The sequence below is a fragment of the Erithacus rubecula genome (genome assembly GCF_903797595.1).
Source record: "Erithacus rubecula genome assembly, chromosome: 1".
Lineage (NCBI taxonomy): Eukaryota > Metazoa > Chordata > Aves > Passeriformes > Muscicapidae > Erithacus > Erithacus rubecula.
Window position 1 is genome coordinate 64,142,929 of NC_136658.1, and position 25,097 is coordinate 64,168,025.

Genomic DNA, 25,097 nt, shown 5'->3' on the forward strand with positions numbered 1-25,097 from the left:
TTTTCATAGAATCATAGAATGGTTTGGGTTGTAAGAGACATTAAATATCATCCATTTCCACACATTCTCTCCACATCATGGGTAGAGAAACTTCCACCAGCTCAGGCTGCTCAAAGACCCATCCAGATTGGCGTTGAACATCTTCAGGAATGGGGTACTCACACTTTCTCTGGGCAACCTGAGCTGAGTGGATTTACTGGTATGGAATTTCAAATGTGTCAAGATAATTTCTTAAGTCCAATAATGGGACTTCAAAAATAATTAATTGGCCAGTGTTTACATGAACAACACATGGAACACCTTTCCAAGTGGTATCAACTGTCTACAAAACTATCCAGTTTATTGCACCTGTCAGGGCTTGTACATTATGACCACACGAGGACCTAGATAAACTAAAATTGTTGCCAAGTACAGCTCCCACATGGTGTATTGGGAATATTAAATTTTATGTACTCAGAAATAAAACTATTCAAAAGTTTGAAAGCCAACTGCTAAGTTTCTACTAATTAATTCTGGAATAGCTATGGTTTCCAAAAGTTTAATTTAGAGAAAGGAAAATGAAAAATTATAGCCAAGAACAGAATATGAGAAACAAATTCTTCATAGGATGCATTAACCTTAAATAAACTCATAAGAAAAAAAAGTAAAACCCTCATCACTGGAAACAGTTTAAACCAGCCTCGTCCAAGCATTACACAATAAATTATGGGGAATATTTTTAGCAATGTGCTGTATTCATCTCTTATCCTTTTTTTATCTTTTCATAAATTCATGTTCACAAGGTATATGTGTTTACTTCTGCTGAAACATTATGTTATTTTTATAAATACAAAGGAGTTCTACTGTGGCTCTGCTCACACTGTTTTGATATTTTTTAACTCAGAATTGCAGCACCATATTAACCAATCAGATTTCAAATTTGTCCTATTGCTCAGTAAGAGAACAGTAGATGACTTTACAAGATATCTGCTTTTATGAATTCCCTCAAAAAGCAGATTGTTTCTTGAAAATTAGAGGTCCCTTGCTATTTTTCTCTTTCTCTTTACTTTTTATTAAAAACATTTATTTGTGTCATAATTTTGATGACTTCAATCTATAATGTTTTAATAAAATTAGAGATTTTTTTTTTTAAAGTGTGAAATTCAACAGGTCTGTCTAATAAAAAAAATAAAATTAATGCCTACAAAAAAAAAAGAGAGTGAGAAAAAAGAGACAGGGTCAGAGAGAAAAATTCAATATTTAAGTATTCTTGACAAATTATGCCTAGAAATAATTATCATATAAGGGAAAGATGTACTATAAAATATGAAAAAAAAGACTTAGACGTTAATCAGATTTATGAATATTAGACGACTAGAATATTCATAATTTTTTCTCAGAATTACAAGAAGAAGTATCACATTTTCTGAAATGATTTAATGCAGCTCCATTTTATGTAGGTGTTCATACTTGGAACTATTATAAAGCAAAATGTCTTTGCTGACTCTAACTTCTTTTTAATTAAACATTAAATGCAAAAATGAAATGAAACATCTCTCACCTTTATCAGACTGCCACTTAATATCTAATTCAAGCATCTTCTGTGCCTTTTCTTGAAAAGCTGAATTCTAAGTATTCACCCTTCCCCCATGAAACAAAGATCTTATATAATGGCAATCTCTTCTGGAGGCAAAAGAATTGTATTCTGCCAAATTGAGTTTTGAAAGAGAAGACAATTGTCTTCATTTTGTTAGGAACAGTGTGGGTTCAACATAGTACAATTTTTCACAAAGATTTCTCAATATAAGACTGCCAGTGAGTGTGTATACTTAGCCTGAAATAGTAGTTTTTGGTTCCACAAGATTTACTTCATTAGGAAAACTCATTATTCCAACAGCTAAACCAAATGACAACAAAACCAAAAACTGGCCAAAAACCTCTCATAAGTTATTCTACCTTTTTCAAGGACAAAATTAGGCTGTTTTGAAAATATTATCTTACTAGGTACTCTCCACTCTCATTCCTTTGAAAATGTTTTTGAGATATAATTTATATGACATGTACATATTTGGGAAATTTCACACTTGCTGCAAAATGTGTATTTTGGTGTTAAAAGTCCTACAGTGTGTTTATGTGAATTTCTGACATATATAGCATTCTTCAAAAGCACATTGAAAACACAGGGCAGTAAAAACAGTCAAATGCACAAGGAAATATCATTCACAAAACTGCTGTACTCTTTAATAAAGTGTTGGTTGGTGGCTAGTGTTTTCTCTTCCTCTTGAATGAGAAAAGCAAAACTGTGAGAGGAACAGGTCCTGAGCTCTTCAGTCAATTGCACAGTGACTTCTGAAAAGTGAAGGTCTGAGGACAGACAGCACCATCCTTTCCCATAAGCAGAGAAATGCAGATCTCCCTGTATAAATGCTTAATCCATGCACTCTTTTCTCTTAGCAAGTACCATATTTGTTACCAAAATAAATTGTTGGTTTATTGGTTAAGGTGTCATACTGAGGCATTGTAGATTACTTCAGTTGTATGTACCACTGGTCTAATGAAATCAACTATTTGCTAAATTTTTACAAGAGTTTATTCTGCAATGCACAAGAAACTAAAGATGGCAGAAACCTGGACTGTGGGAATGTAACATAGTTCAAGGACTAGAAATCACAAGGCCCAGACAAGGCTCTTCTCATCTCACTGATGACTGAACCAAGCCAGAAGACTGAAGAAGCCAAAAAGGTCACTAAAGAATGACATAATTTTAAGTGATCCTGGTAAAAAAAGTAGACCTGCGTGACATTCAAAAGATGAGGTGAGGCAAAATCCTTATCAGATTTTTTGATATGAAATAAGAGATTTAAGCATTTCAGGAACAAGCTTGACTTTTTGTCAGCAGGGAAGTAAGCTTGACAGAAGCCTTCAGCTCCTCTAACAGTGCAGGATGTGTGTTTAAGGTCAGACTTTCTAAGAAGTGACAAAGAAAAACTGTGGAAGCTGAACCCAAAACTTTCTAGTACTGAAAAGGGAATTGAGGTTTTCCGGACCAAACTCAAATTGCCAGGTTTTTTGCAATGATTTCAGGCTTCCGAGCCTTATTTTATTTCGCACTGGAGAAAACTGAAATGTAATGAAATTAGCATGATCTCAGAAGAGAATGCAGAAAGTTGTCAAATGTTACTAGGAAAAAGGAATTGTAATATGAGCTCTGAAGCTGAACTACTTTTTGGAGAAGATGCAAGATGAGAATGTAGGAAGAAGTGCCAAACATCACACCACATAAAGAGCTCAAGCTCAAAGTACAATAACACTATCACAGCGTCAATAAATAAACATAATGAAATTCGTGACACATTATTGCATTGCTCTGCACTGCCGCTATTCATTTAAAAATTATGAACACATTTAAAATAATTCACAACTTGTCAAATGCCTGTGAGTGGTGCAGTTAGACTTGTGCCATAAGAGGCATTTGTAAAGGTCTTACAAGAGAGCTTCATACAACTTACAGCAAAGGGAAGATGGAAGTATGGAAAGACAAAACAATAACTACACCTCAATCTGCTAGTACAGTTGCATCCAATGTATTTACACTGCTCACCAATGATATGTACTTACTAAAGCTACTCTGTCAATAAAAACCACATTAAGAACCTTCTGAAAGAGCTTCCCTGTCAATTAGGCTGTAGATACATTCTATCGCTCCAGTTTTCCTGTCAATTTAATATACTGGATCATATTAACAGTACTGGCTTGTCAATAAGGCAAATCCGAATCCTATTAATAGAGTTACAGTGCCAATATAATCGGCTTCCCATTTATCGAGCTCCCCAGTATTTGGGAAAGCTGTGAAATGGGATTATAAGGGTAGGTTACATACATCTGTCTCTATATTACATAATTTTTTCAGGAATTATATCCCGTTGTGGAAAGAAATACATGTAATCACTTTTTTCCATTACAAAAAACTTCTGATGACAGAATAGTACAATAGTTTGCCATTGCTGAGAAAACTTTAAATTATCCTCATTTATCACATTGTTTCCTGCTTTCACTAAGTAAAACTGCTATTTTATGAGACAGTCTGCTTGTGTGCCACACATATAGAACTGCTAAGAGATGAGTGCACCTCACCCTGCCCTCCCCTCCTCTCCCCCCAGCAAAAGACAATATCTGCTTCAAAACATAAATGGGAAGAGATAAAACATATTTTGGAAACAAAATACAAAGCACTCCAGAGTTTCAATCTGGTTTTAACCCTTGTGCTGTGCTGTATAATCTTGGTGAAAATGAAACATGTAAGTACAATTCTAGTGTAACAGCAACCCTCAGAAATAATTAATAAAAGGTATTAGCTCATGCATTAAAAAATAGCAGAAATTCAGGAAACCTATTTAATAGAAGTCTTACTGAATTTGAACATTAGTTGTTTTTAACCATGTTCAATATGAAATAACTACTTTCACTGGATTAGCAGAATATACAATAGAATATACAATTAAACCTAATTATATAAAAAAAAAAATTAAAAAAGTAATTGCATCAAAATATACAGGGTATTCTCTTATTAGATTACCTCTTTGGGTCTGATTTGAAAATATGGATTTAAAAGTAATGGATTTAAATATGGACTTAAAACATGGTTCAAAAATGACAGTAAAAGGTCAGTGAATCAAGCTGCCCATTATATTTTCTGGTAGCAGATGGGTGCAATGAAACCTAATGATTGAATTTGAAACGCTTTAATGATCCTTTTATCTATGGCTCTCACCATGTTGAGTCTACCTTAGTATTCCTGACAGATACTATGTTTACTGCATAACAGACTCAATTACAATTAGCTAACTAGAATGATATCTGCACTTACTGCAATATCCAGCTTATTCTACGAATATCACCATGAACTCAAAATAACAATACATGTAGGAGTGTGTCTTTGATAGCATTTTTGGTTGGGTTTTTGTTGTTGGTTTTTTTTTTTGCTTTTTTTTTAATTTTTCATGTTAAGCATTAATTCTAGAATTTAAGGAAAACTTAAATCAAAATTAAAGGAAAAAACTTTTAAAATAATGCCTTGAAATGTAAGGATATGATCAAAGTATTTGTTTAGAACTCTTTTTTTCCTGCATGAGAGCAACCACACCTTTTCTTTTCTTTTCTTTTTTTTCTTTTCTTTTCTTTTCTTTTCTTTTCTTTTCTTTTCTTTTCTTTTCTTTTCTTTTCTTTTCTTTTCTCTTTTCTTTTTTCTTCCTTCCTTCCTTCCTTCCTTCCTTCCTTCCTTCCTTCCTTCCTTCCTTCCTTCCTTCCTTCCTTCCTTCCTTCCTTCCTTCCTTCCTTCCTTCCTTCCTCCTTCCTTCCTTCCTTCCTCCTTCCTTCCTTCCTTCCTTCCTTCCTTCCTTCCTTCCTTCCTTCCTTCCTTCCTTCCTTCTTCCTTCCTTCCTTCCTCCTTCCTTCCTTTCCTTCCTTCCTTCCTCCTTCCTTCCTTCCTTCCTTCCTTCCTTCCTTCCTTCCTTCTTCCTTCCTTCCTCCTTCCTTCCTTCCTTCCTTCCTTCCTTCCTTCCTTCCTTCCTTCCTTCCTTCCTTCCTTCCTTCCTTCCCCTTCCTTCCTTCCTTCCTTCCTTCCTTCCTTCCTTCCTTCCTTCCTTCCTTCCTTCCTTCCTTCCTTCCCTCCTTCCCTCCTTCCCTCCTTCCCTCCTTCCCTCCTTCCCTCCTTCCCTCCTTCCCTCCTTCCCTCCTTTCTTCCTTTCTCTCCTTCTCTCTTTCTTTCTCTCTCTCTTTCTTTCTTTCTCTCTTTCTCTCTTTCCTTCCTTTTACATTCTGCAGTGCAATTTTGATGTCCTGGAATTTTTTTTTTTAATTTTGAGAAATATCTGAAAACTCTTGCTCAGCAGGAATTCCCAGTGAAGCCAGTAAGCAAAGTGAAATTTGTCCTATTCTTACCACTGCTTATTTCCTGTTTCTAAGAGCAACATAACCAAAATGTTTTCTGAATAGATAAAAGCTTATAAACACTACAGTACTGGACAGTGGAGGAGGACAAATTCTGGCCTTTTAACACTGTTAATCTGTTTTGTACTCATCATATTTAGTAAGAAGAAAACAGAGGCACTGGATATTTAAAATCTGTTAACTTTGTGTTAACATCTCTCCAGTATGTTTACCTTTTTCTGTCCAACCCATACTCTCACTAAAGGCAACAATAAAACTCCCACAAGCCATGACCTGAGGTCCAGTGAAATCAATGGGTGTTTTCAAACTGGTCTCAATAGCCCTTGGATCAGTCTGCTTATTTCAAATTCCAGCTAAGCGAGCCTTTACATAGCGTGCTACATTCCCACAGATACATATGTTGTATGCTGAAGAAAGTTGCATTTAAACAGATTTGTAATGCCAGTGACAGGGAAAGGTGATTAGCTAGGCAGCAAATGCTGCATGTGGCACAAAATTTCAGTTCTGTGTTTCTTCCCTACAGAGTGAAAGAAATTAGCAAGAAAGATGGAGTAGGATTTGGTTCTGAAGCCACACTGCCTGCACAGAAAACACACACAAAGAGGAACACTGAAGCTTTCTTCCTAGGTGGTGATCAGAAAAAAGGGGTAAATCTAGATCAACTCCTTTTCTTTAAAGCTGCCGCCGTATCCTCTTTCTCTTTCAAAAATCCTGCACCAGAAAAGCAATGATTCCCTTAAATTCCATACAAATCCAGAAGAAAATAACTAATGTTAAAACAGATTAAAAGTTTCTGCCTAATTTCTTATTTAGGTCATGCAACTCTTTATTTCAACTTTTTGTTAAAAATTCTCAACAAGGTATTCTCTAAATATTTTGTGACAAGGTACAAAGCCCTACTTTCACACAAATACCTTTGCATAATTATTTCCTCTAAGTACTAGGAAAGCACTAAATATGCTGCCAAAATAATGGCTGAATTTATGACAGAATAGTAGATCATCAGGCTTTACAGACTCACACGAGCCATGCAAGGAGATTTTCAACTGTAAAATGGTGATGAGTTGATTTATTATTTGTGACATAAGATAAATAATTTAGGCTTGCACAAATTTAGCAAGAGGTTCTGTCCCTAAATATATTTTTAAAGTCATAACAGTCATGTGTCTATGATGAGGTACCTCATAAAATGGAAAGTTTGATTGAATACACCATTACACCACGAGTAGAGCAGCAGTGGTCAAGTAGACTTGGACAAAAAAAAATAAGGCTATTCTGATACAGGGTTGTCACTTCAATGTTGACCTATGCAATGTCTTCTGACAGGATTCTATATTAAATTGACTCAAAACAAGAAAAAGAAAAAATTTCTACCCATCCTTATAGGATCATGTCATCTAGGACACAAAACCCACTTAACTAAGGATTGCCACAGGTAATCTCTAACTTCACAGATATTTAGAAGCTGACTTTGACTTGTACATTCTTAAAAGACTGGGAAAAAAGTTCTGGATTGCCCTTCTCACTATGACTTGCCGTATCAAGACTCTGAAACCAGATCTTTCTGTAAAATTAGGAAGATCCACATAAAATATGGTCCCTGCACAGATTATAGGATTAGATAAAGTCATCTTTCTGTTCCAAAGCAGTGTTGTTTTGTCAGTATCTAGGACACTGCTGCAGGTTTCACCACGGATAGAGTGACTGAACATGAATACTAATATTTGACTGAAAGGTTTGTTAGAATACAGATTTAATTATGGACTTCCTCTCTATCTAATTAGCAGGATGTTAACCCAGTATGCGAGCACTTTTGTCCAAAGTGGAATGCATTGAACATCAACTAAAGGATATGTATATATTTTATTTTTCAAAATTGTATTTATGACGTCTCAAAGGAAATATTTAATGAAACATTCTCTAAATAATGTTGACATCACAAAAGTCCCCAAGCTGGCAATCAGAAGCCTGTGTATGTGGAAACCTCTTTCAAAGTGGGAAAGAAAACAGTACAGGTGCAGGGAAAGAAATTTCAAACAAAAGTTCATGCAAAATGAAAAACAATAACATGAGATTGTTCATACTGGTCTTCCTGGATAGTTAAACCAGATCAAGTGCAACAAAGACTAATGCTGCTCCCTGCAGGTGGATCATGAGCCCACATGAAGCCACGCCAACTTCCAACTTCCTTGGAATTCAACATGGAGTTACGTATTTAGCTGAAGAGAGTGATCTTCAGGAGAACAGCTTTTGCATGCAATTCAATTACTCATATGACCACAAAACTTGTTTTCAGGTAGAAAAACCCACTAGAAGATTAATTGTTTCCATGGGATTTGTTCATTTACATAATTTCAGGTCCATCTTGGTTTACTGGTGTTTCATCGCATTGTTCTGTTTGGAATGCAACAAAAGCTATAAAATATTAAGGAACTACCACATTTTTCAGTTCACATGCAGCTTTATTAATGTCTTGATAAACTCCAAAGAATAACTAAACTTGAGTTTTGTTTGGTGTTTCTGTTTAACCCTTTTGAGGCACAAACCAATTAGATACAAAATACCCTTCCCAACTATGCCAATATCAACAACAAAATCGTTCACTTTCCATGAAAACAGAATTAGTATCATGCTCCTAGGATGCTGTGGATCACATTTCAACACAGAGACTCTGAAAGGCAGTGGTATAACATCCTAGTCCTGAAGGTTTATAGTAGCATTCCTTATTTAACCTTAGCCATGGGATAATAAACAGCACCAATATAATGATAGTCCAAGCTACCAGTAACCTTAAGAATGTGCAAGGAATAGACTGGCAGGAATTAATCTGCCATTTTCATATATCTGCCCAAGGGGAGTATTGTAATTGCAAAAATTTACACTTAGACTGCTGAGACTCATAGTAATTATGTTCCTTTTTTAATAGAAATAGCCACAGGTAGTAACAAATTGGGTTTTGAGATGGGGAACTGGGCATGCATTCTAACCCAAATTACTATGTAATTGTCTTTATTATAAAACACTACAGAAAACCCAAAACTTAAATCAGAACAAAAACTTTCCCTTAAAAAAGTTTTCTCCCATGGCTATTCAGCATGTGTGCCTATTTCTTCATTCACAGGTTGATACCTGCAAGACCAGTATGACTGCAAGTAATTTATCTAAATATTTTTGCCACTGCTAACTGAAATTCCTGAAGCGTGTATTTGTTTAATAGACACAGCTTCCTCTTGCTTTACAAGTAGGTCAAAATCTGGAAATCTAGATATTCATTCCTAAGTCCTTTGCCAATATCAGGGGATGAAGGAAAGTCATGTGGTCTACACATATACTAAATGAACTAAAAATTAAAGTTCTCTTCAAAATTCTAGAAGGTTGTTTGAAACAAATGAGCCCAGGAAAGCACTTTCATGCTTGAAGATATTATTATTTTGTAACAAGACATCATTGCAATAAAGAGAGGTATACTTTTGGGAAAGATCATGTATGTGGTGGCCAATGAATAAATATCAAAACAAATTCATGAAGTTGCTTTTGCCCCTTGCAATATTATCACCTGTTACACCTAAAAAGAAGCTACATGTAGTTTTAAATAGACAAAATACATGCAGAGATTTAGACAAAATGAAGACTGTATATTGAAAGAAATAAAAAACATCTCATTTTCACCACCTTTCCACCCAACAGATACAATGCTGACTGATACATTTCCTGCCTTGGAGCCATGAGATGCAAATTATCATGTACTTTTTAATAACTAACGCAGTCCATGGAAACAGTTAAGTGCTGCTTTTTTTCACATGTTGCATGCATTGTACTTCCCTTTAATAATCACTCAGTCCTGAAGTTTGATAGCAGGATTCCATCATGAAGTGGAAAATAAGGTCCTTCCTTACCTACTCTTGCCTCAGGAAAAAAATGACAACATCATTTGTCTCTAAACTTGAATGCTTTCTAGTTTGCAGCAAAAGGAGCAGGTTGACAGCATCTTCCAAAACACTGCTACACAGCTCTGTACAGATCATACACAATTAAAAAAACCCAAAAAAATTAGACAAACATTGCTCATTAAAAATGCCTTTTATCCATCTAGATGGTTCTTTTGATTCCATTCTGCTCTCTTTTCTGTGTATATCCACATATGCATGTGTACACACAGTTACATTATCTGGCCCATAGCCTAGAAATATAATGGTTTCTAAGACTTCGTGGTTGTCATTTTAAAGAGGCTTTTAATTTCATTATTTCACAAGCACTCTAAATTCCACTATATTCTTATTGTCATTTGATCCACTGAAACAATGAAGAGATCACAAAAGAACACACTTGGTACTTTACAGCTGTGGCTAGATAATCTGGCTCATGATCATCAAAGCAGGATTGTTTTTATGATCTTCAAATCTGCATATCAAATTACTCAAGTCTCTGCAAGAAAGCAACACATCAGGACTATCTCAACAGAATACGAGAAATGCAGTTGGAGGCTAAGTGAAACTACCAGCTTTTGCAGCTTTGTGGTGTTCTTAAAGCAAAGGAGAGAAGCAACAGGGAGAAGTTCAGGTAACACAAACTAACAGATTCAATTCTGTGCACATCAGCAACTCCACATCTGTAAATGATCTATTTAATTTTATGGTTCTATTGACCTGAATTAAAATACAACTGGATAAGTGCTTTAAGGATCCTGCCCTGAAAGGAATAATATTAATTGAATTACACATATGTATGCATATTTCCACAGGTCTCACAACTACTTATGCACTGACTGAGGACATGCTTTTTTCTAGATTAGCACAAAAAGAGCATTTTTTACTCTGCTGGTAGTCACTCAAGTGCTGAATCTGAGGTACATTGTTAAAACAATGTTATTTTCTTTGTTACTTTTAAAATTTTATAGAATTTAAATATTTTCATTAAGAATTAATGAACATTTGTTTAGCCCACTTCAGCTCACCGTTTTTTTAAACTGATTCCTAGCTAAACAATCATAAGTGGTTGCTTAGCAATCAGCAAAGAGCGAGACAGAAATATAGTGAGTAAAGAAACTGACTGACATGTTCTGCGTTTGAATCATGGTATTCAGTAAAAACAACAGAATAACACCAAAGAGAAGTTTAAAACAACATTCTCTTAATGAAAGAACGCGAACAACTGTCTTTAGGAAGAAATTATGCATTTAAAAGCTGCAAATTGTTATTCACATATCTGTCACTATAAAAAATTCCTGCAGCTATTATTAAAAATACATTAAAATCCTTCAAATGTTCATGAAACCATTATTTACCTTTTGTTTTAATTCAATTGTCAACTGTGCTTCCAATGGTTTTAAAAACAGTATATATCTACAAAGCAAGCAATAGTTTACAGCTTTGAAGACTTGAAATTGATTTTTAATGCACCAGCTTTCAAACACTACAAAGGCTGCTCTCTGCTGATAAAGACAGTAAACAAGAAATTGTCCTTTAAATGTTCCCTTTAATGTTTTTCTTTAATTAAAAATCAATCAAAAAACATTGCCACATAAAAAAAAATTAAAATTAAGACATTAAAAATGCTTTATGTTTTTGACATACAACGCATTCAAACCAGAATGAAAACTTATGATGCTATTTTGTTTACTTGTATTAGTTTAGACTTTTTTGCACTGTTAACATTGTTAATCAAAAAATAAAAGCGTGTAAAAGTACATTATCACTTAGCTCTTTTTATAAAGTGGAAATGGTTAAAAATATGATGAAATTAAACTAGAAATGATAAAAGTACTAAAGTAACATACTTTTAAAATACTTTGAGATTATTTTAATATATTCCTATCCTCTAATCAGACCGAAGCTTATTTATGTAGATTAGTTACATGTAGAGTCTAATTTATCTAACCTGTATTTGTTCTTTGATCACAAAGCTTGTTAACTTAAATGGTCTTTTATTGTTATGATTCATTTTCCCATAATTATGCAGTTTAACTGCCCGATTTTTTTTGTTTTAATAAATACATGCACATGCACCGATCATATTCAATAGTATTATGCTGGATGTTCAATGAACTGTAAGAGCCATTTCAATATAATAAAACTGCCTGGAAGTGTTCCAGGGGAAGGACTGGAAATAGGAGTAATCACAGTGTCACTAGAAGCAGCACAGGCAATGCACACATGTTGAACACAAATCAGTGGATGGTCTGAACCACCCTGTGAAAATAACTCTGCATGACTATCACTGCAAGAACCTACAGTGCATCAATTGGAGGTCTCACCCACACAGCTGAAATTATGCATTTGCATCTCATGACAACACTTTTCCTTTCCCCTTTGGAGTTCTCTCTTGGCAGGCCACAGACACTGCTACACAAAGCCACCCAGCAGGGAACAGGATAAGATTAGGAACTTTTCTGTTACGGGTTAAAGTATTTTATGAATGTGAGAAACTATCATATGCCACAAAGCCAGCAAAAAGGTCCATGGCTAAAGTCAAATATCTTAATTTGAAGGACTTCACATGCATAGATTGCTTATACCTTATTATATTGGGACTTGAGGACAGTATCCAGCCTTGAGGGCTGGAAAAGGAGATATCCCCTCAGTGAACCAAAGCAAGATGCAAATTTATCTTTATGCTGCTCCTCTGTAAAAATAACACTAATAATTGGCTGAAACTATGCAGTTTTCTCTTTATATGCAGCGGGATTCCTCAGCTTTGGGGACCAAAAAATAACAGATCTCATGTGAAGCAAGTGGATGAATTGGTCTAACCTTTCTGTACAGGTAATACCACTTACCTAGTGGAAGCAAAACAGTAGGAGAAAGAAATGGTTCTTGTATGACCTTATTAAGAAGAAACTGTATTAGTGACCTTTGGGATTTAGCTAGAAAATATATGACTGCTCAAGAAGGTAATTTAAAGCACTGTCTAATATTCTAATTAACAGGGACATTCATAAGAATTTGCTTGTTCTTGAATGTAGTACTCAATACTGAATATTTTATCTAAAATTCTTAATAATTTATTTTTTTCTTTCTCATAGGATTTACAGTAATTAATCCAGAATTTTCATCTGTTAAAAAAAAAAAAAAAAAAGTCTACAGCAGACTGAAAAACAAAGGTTACACTATGTCAAATAGATCAGGAGGGTTTAGAATGCACTCTGGCTAAGAAATATGTAGCTGCGCATTACTTTGTTTCACCTCATCAAAAAAAGCAGTGACTAGTTAATATCCTTGGTGTCTCCTTTAAAAACTTAACAAATAAAACACTTAAACTCAAGGAACTTTTTTCCTCAGCCATTTTGCCATACCTTTGTAGTACCTTTTTCCTATTTCTTTTCTTTTTCCTCTTTTTTTTATTAAGGCAAGAGCCTGCAGTCCCCTGAGAGTTTTAGTTGTTTCCTGTATTTTTGAACCCTTTAGCATTAATTTTACCACCTCTCTTACAGCTGAAGTAGCCATACAATTGAAAGCATAAAGCTTTCAGGCTATCTGCTGCAAAAATTTGTCCCAACTGCTCTGCACTGACCTTTTGGCATCAGAAGATTACTTCTATATTTTAAAGATAAAAACAGAGCTGTGTTTCTGCTCTGGTCCACAAATCCTTCTTTAAGTTCTCATCACATATTGGAAAAACCTTAATACCAGTGTCGTTTCTTCATACATGCAGGTACTCCTCAGGCTTGAAGATGTATCTGAAGAATTCTGCCATGCAACATAGATGTTTTCTTCAGAAAAAAAAACCCAACCCAACCCAAATCCAAAAAAACAACCCACATACATGCACTTTTTGTATGAAGAATGAGTGCCTTGCTTGGCAAACCTTTAGTTAAGCTAAAACTTAACTAAATTTAACTTGATATTTTTAACTTTTGTAGAAACAATTAAAGAAAGAAAAATTAAGCACGATATTTAGACACATACACATAAATATTAGCTGGTATGTTAATGCTTCCTGGGAAGGAAGGTACTGAAGAGAAAGAAAAAAATGCCAGGGAAAAAAAGACAAAAATACTATTTTTTAAAAAATAAAATCCCAGCTGGTTCACATCCAGATGTTGTGACTTGTGAGGAATTTTTTTAATGACACTTTTGTCTTATCAGAGAAACCAGGCTGTATCTATTTTTTCTTAATACCAAGTAATATTTGCGAATATTTCAAGCATACCTATTGCTAATTTTTCATGTAAAAATATTTGCTGAGTTTTAACAATGACACTGTATTATTCACAGCTTCAAAAGTACAGGAAAACATGTGGTAACATATGTTTAGCAATATATTCAATGGAGTATTTGATTTCTTTTCCACTGTACACGTGATTATGCTGGGTCAACCATCAGACTTGATCGTCCTAAAAGTATTGCCCAACCTAAACCATTCTGTGTTTCTGTGTTGCAATTTACATCATAGTTACAAAAACATCAAAATTCCAGTCTCCTCAATCATCCTTGTAAAGATGCTGTAATAAAAAAACCCACAAAAATCTCAAACCTCAGAATGAAGGTCCAATCATACTATTCTTAGCAGCATTCCACAGAGGTCTTACTCAAAATTCACACTTGAACCACTAAAATAATTTATTAAGTCAAAATTATGCTATTGACTGAATTATGAGTAAGAACAGGCCTTTTCATCAACGTGGGTAAGGATAACAGAAACTTGAGAAAATATGTCGTTAAAGATAACTCTTCAAAGGATTGATCAGTCATTGAAATTGCACTGTAATCACAAATTTGTAGGGATTTTTCCATCTCAGGTTAGGTATGACAGTGAATACAAAGATTCAGAAAGCTCAGATAACTTTAAGAGGAGTTGAGAGCTGTGACAATCAATCTCGTATAACTTGTTTCACATCTTTTTATAAAACAGCAAATTCTACAGAGATATTATTATTCTTAGTTTTTTGTTAACAAGAATTTCTGTTCTGGAAAGACTGTTTTCTTTTTCATAATATGTATAATCCACTTTAGACTCCTCTATTATTTTTATTGTTCTTTATTACAGCTCTTCATCTTGGAAAATTCTTTCAATTTCAAATGGACTTGTACATCAAGAATGATTCTTTTAAAATAATAGTGCTGTAAATATCACCAGCAACGAATTCAAGATCAAGACCAGAACAGATGTAACACAAAAAAGGAGTTCAATTCTGCTTCCTTTTTCTATTTCTGCAGCCAGTGCGGATGCCACAGTGAGTGGTGTGTTGCCAGATCTGGTCCTAAAATGTATGTGTTATGTGTTTTGTGTAACCATACTGTGCAGTCCATCTTCACAAAAAAAAAAAAAAAAAAAAAAAAAAAGGCTTCATGGAAGCATAGAAAAGGTTTTTGTCCTGAAATTCTTGCATAGCCAATTGTAGGATGGATTTCATCCACCGAATGAAACTAAAGATGCAGAACACAAAACCAGGCTGTACACAAAACTGCAGATTGGATTTACACAATGCAAGCATTCAGAGGAATTATTTCACAAGACATCTAGCCTTGCAAAACACTGTTAAAGCTACAATAATGATACCTAGGCAGGTAGTTCAAGAGCTGCATCTCAGAACTTAGTGTCTTTAGATACAGCCCTAGAATATGCAGCTGTGAATCTTTGGAATCAAATCTGCAAACTTACAAATGTTTAGAACTGCTCTAGTATCCCCTTAATGCAAAATGTTCACTTGTACAAGTTCTAGTGAGAACAGGAAATAGTACTCCTCTGTTGAAGAGGGAGACATAAAAAATAAAGAAAATTATACCTATGTTTTCAGATAGGAATTCAAATCACCAAGGATGAGTGCAACTTCTGTGATGAAAGCTGCTTCTCCTTATATGTTGCAGCTCCAGATTTCTTTTTGTAATCTTATAATTTCTGAGCAGAAGCTTCTCAAAGTATGAAATAGCATACTTAAAGAAAGAGCAACAGCAATACGGTTCATGGTTTTTTATTTCCCATGAAGACTATTTTCTTAGGTACTACTAGACACCTGATGATGAAGTTGCACTGGGACATGACATTAATCTATTGACACATCATAAACATCAGGTGCCTGAAGTATTAAGAATGATCTGCACTGTATCTGAAATGCTGTGGGAGTGCCTGGTAGAGCAGATACAGTGATTCCCAGCTTGAGAGCTTCTTTCAGCACAGTCATTCATTTTCAGCTGTTGTTTAACAAAAGCTGTGACCACATCTTTTTTTTATTTACACCCACCTTATTCCTGATACATTTACAAAATTCCCCAATTGTACCACAAGTACAGCAATAAATAATCTCTAGGATGATCAACACTACCTGCAAATTGCAAATAGTTTTCTACACTATTGATATGTCACTTTGAGGAACCTATTTCTAGAACCTACTTGTGTAAAGAAACTATTTGTTTTCCTTTATCCATCCACTTCTACCCATTGGAAATCTGCAAGAATAAGGTGTGACTTGTTCACACGGGAAAGGCAAACTGACTAATCCAGAATTTTGGTAGGATAGATACACATATGTAGATGCTAGTACATTTTTTCCCTGATGTCTGAACTTCAAAATAAAGCAAAGTTCTGTTTCTTTTAGTCAGGTGAGTAGGTCACCAGAATAAGATCAGTCAAATTTTCTCAGTAGTCTTTAAGGTCTAGAGTGAACAGAAATCATCTTTCAGCCATGTTGAGTTTCCATTTTCTCCTGCTTTCCTTCCCCCCAGTAAAAATTTATAGTTTAGATCTGAAGTGATTTAAAAGTCACATGGAATTTTGACCCTGAGAACAAGAATTGTACAGCACTGCTCTATATTTAAATATTTTTAACTGACTTTTGTTTAAAAGCATGTTTCTAAAGTATCTTTAGAAAACAGTTGCTGAAGTTCAGGACAATGAAACATGCTAAAGTGTAGATGTGTAACTTCCCAGTATGTTAATAATACATACACTGTTCCCAATACACATCAATCTCAGGTGGATATGGAATCACAAATGGTCAATCCTCAGAGAGCGTAAGAACTTGCAATACTCTTGGCACCAATGTATGCAGCATCCTTTTCTGTCCATCCACCATTTTATAAATATATGTATGTATGCATGCTTAAAGTATTTAATTTTTGTGGTACTGAAGAAGTCAATTGACTCATACAGAAGTAACACATGCAACTGTGGTACATTGGTGGATGCTGCAAAGTAGTGAGGAAACACACAAGCTGTCAAATCTGTGATTAGTGTGCAACAGAAGTCACTTAAAGAGAGGCAAGATTACAGCACTCTTACCCATATCAGGAAGTTTTTCATTTAACTGCTGGTCCTTTTGGGTCAGTCTGAAATCCCTAGTCACTAAGTAGCACTTTGCTCCACAGGTATTTGTTGATGTAAATTGGACTATCTGTAGAGTGAAATACTATTCATGAGAAATAAGGGAACCATAAGGCCCACTGGCTTCACTAGGTCTTACTAGTAAGTGAAAGGAAAAAAATATTATGCACTCCTAATAAGAGTGAGAAAATTTGGATCTTACTGAGAAAGAAATTATTTATTTGCTATTAAATATTTATAAAGTCAATTGGATGTACTAAGTAATAATATAATATTTAGCATGTATATAGAGGATTGTGCCATTAAACAGTGGCTGAGAAAATGAGAAAGAAAAAAATACAGTTCAATCATATGAATTACATAGTATGGGATTATCATGTTTCAAACTGTATCTGTAAAAACTAATGGGAACATTTGTTAGAGGACCCTTACACAATTGTTTACATTCCCCTTACCAAGGTACTGAAGAAAATTTCTTAACTGCGTTATTAAATAAGAGATGATAAAGCAGCTGGATATTGTGTCTTTTTTTTTTTTTTTCCACTGCCTACACTTTTTATGCCTAACTGTGTAATTTACATATGCAGACACAAGGTTACTTGGAGTGATTAAAGATATAGTAGATCCAGAGAGAGGGCTGATCCCTTGTTTTTTCTCCTTAAGTCTGCAGTTTAAATTTTACATGAAGCAGAAGTACAGGACCAGACACAAAGTAGTGCCTACATTCTAAATGCAAATTTTATATAAAATTTACTCCAGGGATGTGGAGATGGAGAATACAAAATGTATTTTAGTAATGCAAAAGTAGTGAAGAGGATCAATTTTCCCCTCTAGCTACTTTAAATCAGAGTATTTTCTAAATAGAAACCAACTACACAGTTTCTAACTGTGTCTGTTTTGCCAATACAGCTACAAAATATAGTATCAATAAATATGTTTGAACAGGTTGTACATGAGGTAAAACTGGGTGTTTTCTAATTCACTGACTGGACCATGCAAACTTCCAAAACATTTTGTGTAGATAATGAGGAAAAACAAGACCAGTATCAGATATACCAGTATATGTTATGAGGAGCTTCAGTTATATTTTCCATAGCTGTCATAATCAAACCTCTTATAGAAACCACAACACACTTTTTAAGGGAGGAAATTCCTCTTTTAGCTTTATATAGATCTCAGGAAAAAAAAAAAAATATTGATCTTATACAGTGAACACTGTAAAAAAGAAGGAATCATATTTTCCATAGGGATTTTACACTACAATTGAAACTTTACTATTCAGTAGCATCAATACATTAATTAATTGCTTTATATAGACATTACATGGTTGTAGGAAAGTATAATTTTCTGACTTTTAGTAACTATTACACTTGTCAGTAAGAAAAATGTGGAGTGTTTCTTTTTTTAGCTCTCTGACAACTCCATTTTACAATAAAAAAAAAAAAAAAGTTGACATTACTTAAACAAGTGCCATGGAAAGTTATTTGTTTTTTAAAGCATGAATAATAAATCAAATTATCTCTGGTTGTGCCCTAACCTAAACTCTTTCTTAAAGTGTCACTTTTTGTTAAAATCAATTTCAGATTTGAAGTATTGCTTTTCTCACCTAATTGATAAAAACACAAATTCATGATAGGCATAAAATGAAATTGTTTCTGTGACACAACTCAATAGTCGCTTGAGAATTAGTTTACAGTGACCTTGTACAGGCAGACTTTTTTTTATTTTATTTTTTTTTCACCAGTTATAAATGTTCCATTTCCAGATCATTGGTTATTTGAATTTTGGTTCTTTAAACTGTCAATTACCATTGGCCATTTCTATTTAGTTTAAAATATTAGATACAGCTGGCAAGTAGAACATTTGGAGTTCACAGATCACAGGGCATGGTAACTCCAAGGTATTATGAATCTTCTTCAGGTACATCAAATGACTACAGTGCAACTTCTTCCCCACTAGCTGCATACACAAAATGAGTCTCTGTCACTTCTGATACACTCAGCTATTCCCCTATGACTCAGAACAGCATATCAGGAGAACCACAGGATAAAACAGATATGACATTTCAAATATATTTAATAGTCATTATCCAGAGCCTGCTTTCAATCTGAACGTTAAAAATCACTTTGGAACATACCTGTAGTGTTTGAACATTAAGCTGCATTAATCATGAAGTAATACTTTAAATTAAATCAACTGGAGCCAATTTCTGCCCTCACCTTCACTCTGCAAGTTCACTGCTCTGAAATAAATCTTCTGAGTTTGGACTTTAAACTACCTGCTAAAAATTAAGTCATTCTTTGATTAGTATCCTATATCCAATGGTCCAAATTCTGCCATTTCTCACATTCAGAAAAGTCAGTAGAGGACAGTGTGGATATAATTGGCAGCAGAATGCAGCCCAGCTACAATTTCTAAATGAGCTTTGGTAGAAGACAGAGTGTGTAAGTCTTTCACTATAAAGCAATCATCAATGTTGACTCAGGCTACTGGAAATCTGACTAGTTGTTTTGCTGATTAATGACAGGATGTGAGTTTTGTTAACATTTGGAGGTAGAAGGGACCCACCACATACATTTTCTTTCTATTTGACTAAGCAGAATTTTCAGCACTGAAATTTTAGTTGTTTATGGGGAGAGGAGGAGGCAATGGGGCCCCAATGATGCTGTCAAAAATATATATTTCTGGATATATATTCTGAAGAAGAAAATTTAAAAAAAATAAAACATATGTCTTGGAACGATTGCTCATATTTATATACAAGATTGGGGGGCTATAATACACTGCTGCAATAGATGTCCTCAGTGTGCAATTTCTTCCCTGTCCTGTTAGTTACTGCAGGTGGTATGACCACTTTAGAAATGCCCTCCCTCTTCTCCACCCCAAACCAAAGAGAAATGAAACTTGTGGAAGTGCCCACGTCTGTCTCAGTCTCCTGGGAAAACACCCCATCGTGCCTCAAATGAACTAAATGCCTGCCCACACTCTCACATGCACCTCTTTGGCACTGCCATAACTCTGTCTGTGTTTCAGTGGGCATTTTCTTTAGAATTACATGGGAACCATCAGTGTGACAGCAGAACCAGACCCACCAGATGTGGTCTGGTTCCACTTTCATTAAGTCCACCTCTCTTTAGTGACTTATGTTGGTCCCTTCAGTGGTGCCTTACAGCAGATTGCACTGCAGACAAAAGGGAAAGTTAAACCAGTGTCTAAAGTGAGGTCCAGGGTATTCTAAAAGTCTCCTACCTGAATTATGGACATCCGGCTCGGGGGAGCCTCGCTGGCGTTAGTCCCTTGCCCTGTGAAGCTGGTGTGGCAGCCCACATGTCCCTGGGGTACAGTCAGGTTGTTGGAGGCGGGCTTCAGGTACATCACCTCAGACCTGGGGGAGCTGAGGGGCAGGCGGGTCTGGTAGTCAAAGTACATGGGTGAGGTGGCCAGGGATGGGCTGCTCACCACGTTCATGACATTGAGGGGACCCCGGCTGTCCTCGCCCTCACTGGGCACCAGCATAATATCATTCTTGCTGATCTTCTTCTTCTTGCCCTTGCCCCCTCCACTGCCACTGCCTCCTCCTCCCCCGCCACTGCCTCCCCCTCCTCCCAGCTGAGGGTGGCTATACTCGGCAATGCGACAATTATAGGTCCGGATCTCCTTGTTCTCTCTCTTGCACTTCACAGCAATAGTGATCATGGCAGCCAGCAAGATGATGGAGACAGTGCTCAGTGTCACAATCAGCGGCAGCGACAAGTCCCAGTGTGGCCGCCGATGCTGCTCACCATTCACCTGCGGCTCGCCAGCCTCGGGCAGGGGCCCCGCCAAGGCCCTGACTATGAGCTTGGCCACTGCAGAGAGACTGGGCTTGCCATGGTCACTGACTTTTACCACCAGTTCAGCCACAGGGCTGAGCTCCTCCCAGTAGGGGTGCAAGGTGCGTATCTCACCACTAGTGGGGTCCATCTCAAAGAGGTGCTCCTCATTGCCTTCCACAATCTCATACGTGAGGCGCCCGCTCTCCCCAAAGTCACTGTCCAGGGCGCGGACGGTGCCCACGGGGTAGCCCACGCCAGCATTGCGCGGCACCTGCAGCTCAGCAGTGTCGTTGATGAGGGCAGGCAGCACGATGAGGGGCGCGTTATCGTTGACGTCGAGCACGGTGACGCGCACTGTGGCATTGCTTTCACGGTGGGGTGAACCAGAGTCTTTGGCCAGCACGCGAAACTCAAGTGCTTTGTCTGCTCGTAGTTGAAGCTCCTCAGGGCATAAATAGCACCATTTGTGGGGTTGACAGAGACATAGGTATAGATGAGACATCTCCCACATGCCCAGGCAGAATGGAGTAAGATACCGTCCCATTTTGGCCCAAGTCAGGATCCTGGGCCAAGACTGAGCCCAGGTACTCTCCAGGGATGTTGTTCTCAGGCACCTGCAACACATACAGATTCTTGCTGAAGCGGGGTGGGTTGTCGTTCTCATCAAGGATCCGGACAGAAAACGACTTGGTGGAGTTAAGTGGGGGATTGCCCCCATCACGAGCCACGATGGTCACATTGTACTCATCCTGTGCCTCACGGTCCAAGGGTCGGCAGTGACCACAGTGTAGAAGTTGTCTAGTTTCTCCTCCAGGGTGAAAGGAACGGCACCGGGCCCGCCGCCGCCGCCCAGCACCGCCACTGGAGCTGCCCGTTCTTGCCTGAGTCCGGTCGGTGACCCGCACCAGGGCAATGAACAGTTCCCGGTGGGGCAGCCTCACTCAGAGCTCCCCTGGCGCACGGAGACAAAGCCAATGGTTGGGAGCGTTGTCATTGCGGTCGATGAGGCGCACAGTGACCTTGCAGTGAGCAGGGATGGGATTGGGCCCCAGGTCTCGAGCTTGGACATCAATCTCAATGAGGCCACTCTCCTCATAGTCCAGGTTGCCCTTGACACGGATTGAGGCCACTCTGTGGGTCATGCTAAACAGGTCACGGACGCGCTCAGGTGCGTAGCCACTGAAGGAGTAGAGCACCTCTCCATTGGTGCCCTCATCAGCTCATTGGCATTGAGGTCGATGACTGCCGTGCTAGTGGTGCGTTCTCGGGCAGCTCGACCACATAGGAGGCTGCCTCAAAGACGGGGGCTGGTTGTCATTGGAGTCAATGAGGCGCACATTGATCTGCACTGTCCCTGAGCGTGGGGGGGTCACCACCGTCCAATGCCGTCAGCACCAGGGTGTGGTGACTCTGCTCCTCACGGTCCAATGGCTTCTGGATGACCAGCTCTGGAAACTTTGTGCCATCACCACGGGACTTCACATCGAGGGAGAAGAGGCCATAGTCATCACGAGTGAGCAGGTAGGTGCGCAGACCATTGTCCCCAGCGTCTGGGTCATGGGCGCTGGTGAGGGGGAAGCGGGTGCCTGGTGCAGCGTTTTCGGAGATGTCCATGTCTACTTGGTCAGAGGGGAATGATGGTGCATTGTCGTTTCAGTTCCTTGAATCTCCACTTTGATCATGCAGATCTCCTGGTCATTGGCGAACACCTCGAGGGACAGCTGGCACTTGGCACTGCGCCGGCACAGCGCCTCACGGTCAATGCGCTGCTTGGTGTAGAGGAGCCCGCTCTCCCCGTCCACGTCCAGGAGGTGCGGGGCTGAGTTCTCCAGCACCCGGAAGGTGGACTTGGGGCCGCGGCTGCCGCCGGGGCCGCCGCCGGGAACGCCACGCTCGGCGGGCAGCATCCCGCCTCCCGCCGCGCCTGCCGCCAGCCGCGCATCGCGCCCGATGTTCCCGATGACCGTGCCCGCTCCCTGCTCCTCCGGCACCGAGTAATTCAGGTTCTTCAGCGACAGGGCGGGAGCCCAGCAGAAGAAGAAGCAACAAATGGAAAGGTACATCCCCGAGCAGGGGTGGGGGCGGCAGGAGCAGCAGTAATGACCAGGGCTGTCCCCGTCCTCCTTGCCTCCTGCGCTGGGATTGTTGTTCCTCCTCTGACGGCTCTTTTTTTCCTTCCTTTTTGGTTTTGATTTTTTTTTCCCCTTGTCTTTCCCCACCCCTATATTTCAAGTTCCTGAACCTGTTGCTCTAAAACATCTGCAGAGACACAGGATGAGAGGCAGCAAATAGACCATGTAGCTCAGAGGGAGGGAGCAGTCGGGGGGGTCGGGGGGAGGGGAGGGAGCAGCTTCGGCAGCGTTTCAGCAAGAGCTTGCCGTGCTTGCAGTCCCCTCGCAGTTACTTCGTCTGTCCAACTTCGGCAGTGGGAGGGTTTCAAAAATGAGAAAATTTGCAAAAGATCTTCTCCTCCGGGCAGGTGATGTGTTCCTGGTCCTTGAATCCCCGCAGATGTACAAAGAATAATAAAAATAATAATAATAATAAAACTGGCGGCAGTGGTAGTTTTTTCTAAAGACTATCAGAAATATCCTTTAAATCTGTGTATTTATATATACATAGGAAAAGGGGGTGGTCATAGGTCTGTAGCAGAGGTAAAAAAGCTTATTTGCTACTCATCGCTTGTGATACGACTGGGGAGTGGAGGGTTAGGAGAAAGACAGAAGGGGAAAAAAAAGTCTTGTTGTTGAAGCCCTCTTCGTGTGCAGTGAGCGGCAGTGAAATGTCTGATCGCACCGCGGGGTTGTTGGTTTTCAGGGAGTGTTTTGCTGCATTTAGAGATCTAATCTTGCATTGCTTGCGGCGGAGAGCTGCATCTCGCTGCCGTCGGTATTTCCCCCCCTCTCTGTCTCGTACACCCTGGGTCACTGTTTCCTTCCCGAATCAGAGGGACGGGGAATGAGGATAGCAGGGCAAGAGGGGAAAACAAAACACATTTAAAAAAAAAAAAAAAACAAAACCAAAAAAAAAACCAACCCAAAACCCAAACCACCCCCCCCCCAAAAAAATAGTGCTCGGATTTATAGCTTCCTTTCTCTCCCTCTACTACCAGCCTCCCACCCGTCCTTTCGGGATGAAAAAAATTAAGAAACCCACCAGCTGACCTTCATCACTAGCAGTAAATATATATTTTGAGAGAAAGCTCAGACCATGCCCAATCAGCAGCACACTTGGGTTTCTTAAAGACAGGCCAGTAGCCGCCGCCACCACCACATCCTTTCTCTCCGTGTATCTATGCGTGTGTGCATATGCGTGTCTGAGGAGCTGCACTTTTCTCGATGCAGTTTAAATCCAGTTTGCTTTTCTCTCCAGCCGAGAGGAAAGCAACAGGCAACCCATGGCTGGACGCATGGATTTAAAGAAAGGAAAAAAAAAAAAAAAAAAAAAAAGGAAGAGGGGGTGGGAGGGCGGGGGGAGAAAGAAAAGCCACCACACACACACACACACACACACTCTCTCCTTAGTCTCTCGCTAAAAGGGAAACAGTCTCTGTATTCACAGGGCTGCGCTATCAAGTGCTTCTCTTTTCTTTCTATTCAGCGTCTCCTTCCAATGACACTGCCGCCTAGTCCTCTTCATTTAGGGGAGGGGAGAAGAAGAGGGAAAACAATCCCGGCAATGAATAAAGTGGGAGATCTTTTAATCGATTAATTCGCTTGTATTAAAACCTATGCAGTTCCGCGATCAGTGTGATGCATTTTTTGCAGTCCTTTCAAAGCTTTAACAGTCTCTGAGCATCTTGGTACAGGGAAGAAGAGCGGTAGCAACGCCAGATGCGTTCCCCCCTCCGATATACACCTTTCCTAGCGATACGGTGTATAGGCAAATACTGGGGAAGGGTAACAAAATTTTATTTCAGGTTCTTTTAACAACCTGAAATAAATGAATGGTAAATCCAGAAATGCAGGTGTTTCAATCTGCTTGGATGAGTCAGATCCAGCGGAACAAATCACATTCACTATCGCCTCATGTTCCTTCCTTCACAGACATTAGTTGTAGCTTCTTCCTAACGCTTCTCTGACTCACTCTATCGAC

The 25,097-nt window shown here is 38.4% G+C and overlaps 1 protein-coding gene across 1 annotated transcript in view; it reads right to left on the reverse strand.

The window, feature by feature from the left end:
- The window catches only part of PCDH17 (protocadherin 17), an 86,947-nt gene that overhangs the window by 61,096 nt on the left and 754 nt on the right, over positions 1–25,097 (reverse strand). Inside the window, 14 exon segments of the mRNA XM_079310373.1 lie at positions 20,437–21,416; positions 21,419–21,499; positions 21,502–21,777; positions 21,780–21,863; positions 21,866–21,892; positions 21,895–21,916; positions 21,918–21,953; positions 21,955–21,984; positions 21,986–22,224; positions 22,227–22,253; positions 22,256–22,310; positions 22,313–22,369; positions 22,371–22,655; positions 22,658–25,089. Coding sequence (XP_079166499.1) covers positions 20,437–21,416; positions 21,419–21,499; positions 21,502–21,777; positions 21,780–21,863; positions 21,866–21,892; positions 21,895–21,916; positions 21,918–21,953; positions 21,955–21,984; positions 21,986–22,224; positions 22,227–22,253; positions 22,256–22,310; positions 22,313–22,369; positions 22,371–22,655; positions 22,658–23,065 — 2,607 coding nt within the window. The 5' untranslated portion in view covers positions 23,066–25,089.